Source organism: Crocodylus siamensis, chromosome 7 (genome assembly GCF_052110815.1).
Source record: "Crocodylus siamensis isolate JL-2025a chromosome 7, ASM5211081v1, whole genome shotgun sequence".
Taxonomy (NCBI): domain Eukaryota; kingdom Metazoa; phylum Chordata; order Crocodylia; family Crocodylidae; genus Crocodylus; species Crocodylus siamensis.
The window spans coordinates 1,175,957-1,183,406 of record NC_143401.1 but is presented as its reverse complement, the minus strand read 5'-3'; the positions used below and the strand labels follow the sequence as shown (position 1 = coordinate 1,183,406).

Sequence of the window (7,450 nt, the reverse complement as noted above, 5' to 3'; positions counted from 1 at the left end):
GGGATCAGTCAGAGCCACGCACTGGACAGGCTGCCAGTCTGCAGCCTTCCCATGTCCCCCAGCCCTGGACTAAGATGTGTATTGCTCAGCAGGGCACAGCTTTCACTGTGCCCAGCACCGAGTTTTCCCCCCTAGGATGTTCTAGGGCGCAAGTCACCACAGCAGTCAGGCCCCTCTTCTGGGCTCTCCAACATGTAAATACCAGCGTGAAGCATGAATCTTCTTGGGTTTATTAAATAAAATGTGTTATGGTTACAAGAGGCCCACAGGGCTTACTCTGACAGAGCGTTAGACAGCCATGAAAATAAATCCGATGCTGCTGAGATACCAGCGCAGCTCCTGAGGAGAAGCAGGCTCCTGATGACTTCATTTAGCTCCAAAATCAGGACGGCTCTTTCCGTTAACCCTTTCCCCAAAGCGCTAGCGTTTGCGCTGGAACCTGAATTTGTACACTGCAGGGCCATTCGCCGTCTCCTTCTTCACCTTCACTTTGTGGGTTTTGTCCTGGGGAAGACACGAGAGCAACTGATTTCCCTTCTGAACATGCAACAAGAGGAAAACCCGGGGGAGAACGAACAAGAGCAACGATGGGAACAGAGGGTGCAGGGCCAGGGCAGTGTGAGGACTAGAAAAAGGTATTTCTATTTGTTCTGTCACCTTTAAATTGTGGGATCAGCCACACAGGCAGTTATAGCCCAGGTCTTCACTGAACTATGAACCCCATGGAGGCAGGAAACCTCTCCTCCCACTGCAATTCTGAAGGGTTTCTACCACTCCGGTCTTCTCTGATGCTCCCCAGTACTGACTTGGTGTTTGGGCAGCCCCAGGAAGTCATACAAAGAACTGAGCTTCTGGGCCAAAGGCCTGAACAGGAACAAGTCATCTGCACTCACAGCTGAATTGTTTCCTAGGGACCCCTCCTCCTGCGCTTACAAGAAATAAGCCCCTCACCAGGAGATCTTTGCGTGTCTGGATTTTCTGGGCAATGACAAACAGCTGCTTTTCTCGCTCAATGCGCTGCTTCAGGAGGTTGTACTGACTGCTCCGCTTCTTGGCTAGTTTCTGGAGGAGGAAAAGAGCATTTTTGAGGGGAAAAAAAACCCAAGAAAGCACCTGGTGTCAACTAGACCCTTCTCCGGCTCATACTCAGGGGCCTCACTGTGGGCTCAGGGATTGCACTCAGGCTGACCCTGACCACACACTCATTGATGCTTTAATAGAGCTTTGCCTAATTGACCAAACTGTTGCTGCTCCTAAAGGGATGTGCCTCAACCCTCTTGGCCCCGAGAGCTGAGCGTTCCTGGCAGGGACCTGAAAGGTTCATACAGGCAAGGCAATTTAGTACAGCAGAAGACCTAGGGGCCCAACCACTTCTGAGCTGGCCCAGATACTACGGGAAGTGCTAGTGTTTCCTAGAACAGAAGGGCTGGGGGCTTGGTGACAAGTAAAGCTCTGTTTGCAGGGGCAGTGAGCAGGTATTCTCCCAGAAAACAACTCATTAGCTAACGAGAGCTGCTGGACCCGCAGCACAAGGTGGCATTGCTACTGGGGTGATCTAATTACTGATACCCAACAGGACAGATCCCAACAGGCTTCAGATGACTGTTTTTTAGGAGGGGAAAAAATGCATTGATCTAAACAAGTCCACGAGCTTTTCTAATGAGCCAGATGGAGAAGGCTGGCAGAAGGAACAGGCCAGGGCGGGACACTAGCCAGCGTCCTATTTAGAAAAAACCTGCTGCAGTCTTCCCCTCGGCAATTTCAGACACCTTTATTTTTACCTTCTTGCACAGACTGACTCAGGCGTACAAGACTTCCCAATATATCCAAACTAATTAGGAGGTATTTATACTGTTGCAACCAAGTTTAGCTGTTCCCAAGCAGAAGGGAACTGCTGTGAAACTAAAACATCAGGAGTGAAGCTGATGCTGTGCAAGCAATCTGGGCTGGAGAACTGACGCCTGCACGAAACAGTTCAACTTAAAACCAGCGAGGAAGTGAGATTTCAGCCTGGGCATCTAAAAAGAGGGGGGTGGCAAGGCACTGGGTCACAAATGCCACCAAGCTCAGAGCCACAAAGTTCAAGAATCCTATGTAGTTTCATTAACCAAGAGACAAGCAAGCAGCAGAGAAATCTCTGAAGAAATCCACACAGCTACAATCACCAGTTGCAGGGGAAAGGGACAGCCCATGCAACTGTTGTGACAGGAGACACCGACTTCACAAGAAGCTCTGTCATGTCCCGATTTGGGGACAAATGCGCTTTAATGCTCAAATGCAGCAGGAGAATGCCGTTTCTTTTAAACAAGGGGACTGACTCCCAATCTCACGACTGCCCTGTATCCCAACAGCCTAATTAAACCCTGGCTCTGCAGTAAGGCACATGAACTGCCAATGGACCCAATCTGCCTCCAGAAGCACTAGTGACTTCGTCACCGGAGTGCCTGCACGTCTGAGCAGCACTGTCAGTGCTGTGGTCAGCAGCAGCCTCAGAGGAAGAGAATCAGCAAGGCTCAAAGACAGACCCCAAGAGAAAATCCCAACAGCCTGTTAGAGCAAATCAGAGACCTGCTTCCAGTCCCAGAAACAAATCCCAAGGCTCGCTCGAGGCAGCAGTGGGGCAGAAACAGATCCTGCTAGGGAGCAGGCCAGACAGTCGTAAGAATCGCATACACTCGCTGTTCAGGGAAGGCAGCACCTCAGCAGCCCGATGTCTCCCCACGCAGTGCTGGTACCCTGCAAATGCTGTGCTACAGCACCCCACGCATCCCGAGCCATGCTTCAGCCAAAGGCCGCCAAACCTCTTGTGCTGCAGCACAGACCAATGCCCGCACCGCCACAGGACGCAACTGAATAGGTTCTTCGCTTGCCATCCCACAGATCCAATCTCAAGTCTCCAGGCACGAAAGATCTGCTTTCCTCCTCATCGCATCCAGCAATCTCTGGCTCTCATCCAAATCACTCAGCCACTGCCAAGACCAACCAAGTCTTGAGCTACAGGAGCCGCCCTGTCCACCCACAAGCCAGGCCAAGGTATCCTTGCAAGGACTCATAGCTCAGAACGGAGGTAATATGAAATGACCCCAGAGGTGACTGAGCACTAGGAGTAGGACGGGTGGCAGCTCGAGTTACCTTTAAATAGGCAGAATTAGTAGCTCCTTTTACTGCTTCCTTTTGCAGCGTGTCAATGGTGGGGCGGTTGTACACTCTGTCTACGAGCTCAGGGACAGTGTTCAGGTGAGAGGCGACATCAAACTCTTTAACTACGGATAAAAAAAAAAGAAGCCAAGGTCAGCCATGAACACTCAGCCTGTTTCCCCAAACAAACAGCTGTGCATGCTACGTGGCAGAGAGCCCCAGGGTCACCTGGACAGAGGACCACTGCAGCGCTGAAGAACAGCTGTCTAGCTCAGCTGCTTAGAGCAGGGTGCTACAGTCACAGGTACATTCCCCGGTTGGCCTAGGTGATCTTTTGAGGTCCCTAAAAAGCCTGACTTCTCTATGAAACAGTCCATCTCCTCTCTCCACTGTTAAGAGGGAGAGAGACTCCCTGGAGCACCAGACGCTTCACCACTCCTGGGAGATAAGACAGCAAGGCAGCACCAAGCTCTTTTACAAGTCAAAGGGAAGCTTTTCTCTGGCAGAGCCCAGTGACTCCCACCTTCTTTTTTGGTATCCAGGAAGAACGTATGTTTGTTGGGCTGCTTCCCCTCGGCGTCCAGCAGGTGGAGCTCCGATTTCAGCCTTTCAATTTTCTGCAAAAAAGCAGTTAGTTTGCAGACAAAGCGGCATCGGTGTTTCCAGCCATAGTTTCTTCTACAGCTGAATCTGACTTGAGCAAGCGTGCGGGCAAGCCCATGGAGCAGGGGAAGCGCACGTGCATTCGTTACGATCCAGGCAGAAAGCCCCGGGTGAGTCAGTTGAGGCTCTTACCTTGGCTTCTGCCACTCTTTTCATTTCCACATATTTCAGATCCTGCGTCTTCATCACCTTCATCTGTTCTGGGGTCACCTCTTCCTTCGGCTGCTTTATCACGTGAACTCCATCCTGAAAGCAAAGGGAACACAGTAAGCACCAAGACGTGCTCCTGATGCTGCGGTGCTCAAGTTCTCATAGTTTCATAGTAGCTAGGGTCAGGAGGGACCTGATCAGATCATCTTGCCTGACCCCCTGCCACAGGCAGGAATGAATGCTGGGTTCACAAGACCCCGGACAGGTGATCATCCAACCTCCTCCTGAATTTGCCCAAGGTAGGGGTGAGGACCACTTCCTTGGGAAGTTGGTTCCAGATTTTGGCCACCCTAACTGTAAAATATTACCTCCTGATCCCTAACCTAAACCTGTTCTCCATCAGCTTATTACCATTGTTCCTCGTCACCCCAGGTGGTGCTGGGGAGAAAAGGGCTCTACCTATTTGCTGTTGATCTCCCCTGATGAGTCTGTAGGCAGCCACCAGGTCCCCCCTCAGCCTGCTCTTGCCAAGACTGAACAGGTTCAGGTCCCTCAGTCTGTCCTCATAGGGCCTGTCCTGCTGCCTTCTCACCAAGCAGGTGGCCCTCCTCTGAACCCTCTCCAGGCTGACCACATCCCTTTTGAAGTGTGGTGCCCAGTACTGGACGCAGTACTCCAACTGCAGCCTGACCAAAGTCACATAGAGGGGGAGGACCACCTCTCTGGACTGGCTTGAGATGCACCTTTGGGTGCATGACAAGGTACGGCTGGCCTTGCTGGCTGCGGCCTGGCATTGGCGGCTCACGTTCATCTTGGAGTCAACAACGACTCCAAAATCCCGTTCCGCCTCTGTGCTTTCAAAAGGGGAGCTCCCCAGCCTGTATGTATGCTATGGATTCCCTCTCCCAATGTGCAGCACTCTGCATATATCTACATTGAACCCCATCCTATTCTCATCTGCCCACTTCTGTAGTCTGTCTAAATCTATTTGCAGCCTCTCTCTCCCTTCAAGTGTGCCCACCTCGCCCCACATCATAGTGTCATCAGCAAACTTGGACAGCGTGCTTTCCACCCCTTCGTCCAAAGTCACTGATGATGTTAAACAGTGCGGGCCCAAGGACTGAGCCCTGGAAACCCTACTGCTCACATCTCGCCAGGTTGAGTACAACCCATCCACCACTACTCTCTGAGTTTGCCCCATCAGCCAGTTTTTTTATCCATCCAACTGTGCAAGCATCAATGCCACAGTCACTTAATTTATTGATGAGAATGGGGTGAGAGACAGTGTCAAAGGCCTTCTTAAAGTCTAGAAAGACTCTGTCCACAGTGACACCATCATCCAAGGATTTAGTTACTTGGTCATAAAAGGCCATCAGGTTGGTCAGGCTCTATCCTCTGCTTCTCCACGCGTAACCCATACCTGTTCTTATCGTTCTTATCCAACGCCATCACGGACGGACCAGCTCTATAAGCCTATTTAGTTATTCGTAGTCAAAAAAAAAAAAACTAAAGAGAAAAATCTTCGGTCAGTGCAGAGCAGAACAAGGCAGTCCTGCGCAAAGGCGGCCGAGCAGGTTCCTACCTCGAGCTTCACGCGGGTCATTTTGAAGTAGAATTCATCGGGATTCTTGTCCAGCGCCTTCTTGCGGAGGGCTCGGAGCACATCCTGCTTCTTGCGATAGTCACTGAAACGCAAGACAAGGCGGTGGCCAGCTTGTCCATGGGCTCGTGCCTGCCCGAGGGGCTAAGCTTTCATACCGATACCAGGAGCGCAAGCAGAGCCAGGGGCCACAGACCCCACGGAGCCGCAAACGAGCTGGCCCTGCTTGGAGGACGCCGGTGAGATCTACAGAGAGAAGTTCGGGACCCACAGCCTCCCGGGGGCTTGGCACAGGTTAATGCCCAGACTTTCCTGGCAGTCATAGGAGTCGCTTGTAAACGCGCTCACGTGGCTACACGTCCTGCTGCCTCCTGCCGCCACCCTGCGCTGCGCAGCCCAGCCCAGCCCCCCACCCCACGTCCGCCCCGGCCCCCGGCCTGGCACTGACTTGGCACGGAGCTTGTAATCCTTCTTCTTCTCCAGCAGCCCCAGGCGCCTCCGGGACCCGAGCTGTGGGCAGAAAGGGGGCACGCGGCCGCTGTCACCTGTGCCTGATGCCCCCCACCCCTGATCCTTGTGGACCCGATCCGGATCCCCCTGGGTCTCATCACCCCGCGCCTGATCCTAATCCCTGTGGGCTTGATCCCTGCCCCATCCGGATCCCCGTGGCCTGATCGCCCCGCACTCGGGACTCCGATCCCCGTGGGCCCGGCCCCACCTGGCCCCGCTCACGGTGCTCGCGCTGTCCGGCCTTAGCGGCCTTGCGGAACGTGGCCGACATGGTGCTGGGATCGGGGCCGACACAGAACAGCAGAACCTCAACCGGAAGCGCCGCCCGCTTCCGGGTAAAGTCGCTGCCCGCGGATTCCGCCCCGCCCCCCGGTCGTGACGAAGCAGCCGCCCGGGCAGCAAGCCCCGCCCCCTGGGCAGGCTCTACGGCGCATGCGTGGCCCGGCCCGGCCGGAGGGGGGCGCCATAACAGCGGCCGTCCAGTGGCGGGAAGCGCCGCCCGCTGGGAGGGGAAGGTCCGGGGCTTCCGCCCGCGGCTCCGCCAAGCGCGGTGTTTGAGGGGTGCCGCGGGGCCCCTCGTATCCGGGCGGGAGACGCACGTCTTGCCCAGTGCCATGTGCCCTCGCGGGGCGGGACGAGCCCCGGCGGCGGGGCTGGGGCTGGGGCTGGGCCAGGGAGGTCGTTAGGAATCACGGGGAGTATCCTACCTAACGGGCAGGTTGTGCCCCGGGGGAGGGGTCGAGCCGACGCTGGCGGTGCCGCCATGTCTTGGACAATATGAGGAGCGTGGGTTTCTAAATCGAAGACGCCTCCTCACGTCGCGCCGTCGCTGCTTCAGGGAGCCCGTTAGGGCGCAAGTGATAGGGAGGCGCCTCCAAAATCTCCAGAGCCCGTCGGGCCAGGCGGTGCCGGCTCTTGCGCGGTCCAGGAGACTTCCCTCGCGACGCGGCGGTCTGCGCCTGCTTTCGCCTGAATGTGTGGAAGGGCCCTAGGGCTCCCGCGGCAGGTCGGATGCCCCTTGCCTCGGAGGCATGGTTGGCTCTGGCTTATTGCGGCTGCCTTGGGGCTGGAAGGAGAGAGGAGCCATGTTGCGACCTGCTGAGATCTTTGCAACGCGAGAATGGCTCTGCTCTTTTTCTGTAGCCCAAAAACGATTGGAAGCCACTAGCCAGCATGTGTTGTGGGGGGGCCTTGAGTCCAAAAATAAGGTGGGGAGTCACTGTTCTGGGCCATAGGCTTGATAGTAACCTAATTCAGACGTGTCTGAATCTAGTGACGCAGCTGTTCAGTGTCCAAAGTGAAAGCACGAATGGGCTCAGGTTTGTTCCTAAAGAGAGATTTGTCACGGTAGTAATTGGTTATCTGGTTGGACTCGTGTCTGACTTGCAA

The 7,450-nt window shown here is 54.7% G+C and overlaps 1 protein-coding gene across 1 annotated transcript; it reads right to left on the bottom strand.

Annotated features, from left to right (window-relative positions):
* Nucleotides 1-209: 209 nt before the first annotated feature.
* On the bottom strand, nucleotides 210-6,425 carry UTP11 (UTP11 small subunit processome component). The gene is made up of 8 exons (XM_090058259.1): nucleotides 6,270-6,425; nucleotides 6,000-6,061; nucleotides 5,534-5,636; nucleotides 3,934-4,047; nucleotides 3,662-3,755; nucleotides 3,133-3,263; nucleotides 952-1,062; nucleotides 210-504 (listed from the first exon to the last, which is right to left on the bottom strand). The coding sequence occupies exons 1-8, from the start codon at nucleotides 6,330-6,332 to the stop codon at nucleotides 421-423; spliced, it is 762 nt and encodes a 253-aa protein (XP_089914385.1). The 5' UTR covers nucleotides 6,333-6,425; the 3' UTR covers nucleotides 210-420.
* Between the last annotated feature and the right edge of the window lie 1,025 nt (nucleotides 6,426-7,450).

Excerpts from the sequence above, each read along its gene's own strand:
- UTP11 (XM_090058259.1), bottom strand. The coding sequence starts at position 6,332 with ATGTCGGCCACGTTCCGCAAGGCCGCTAAGGCCGGACAGCGCGAGCAC. Across the intron at positions 4,048-5,533 it reads TGACCCGCGTGAAGCTCGAG|GATGGAGTTCACGTGATAAA; the intron begins GTAGGAACCTGC and ends CTTTGCTTTCAG. Across the intron at positions 3,264-3,661 it reads CCTGGATACCAAAAAAGAAG|TTAAAGAGTTTGATGTCGCC; the intron begins GTGGGAGTCACT and ends TTTTATCCGTAG.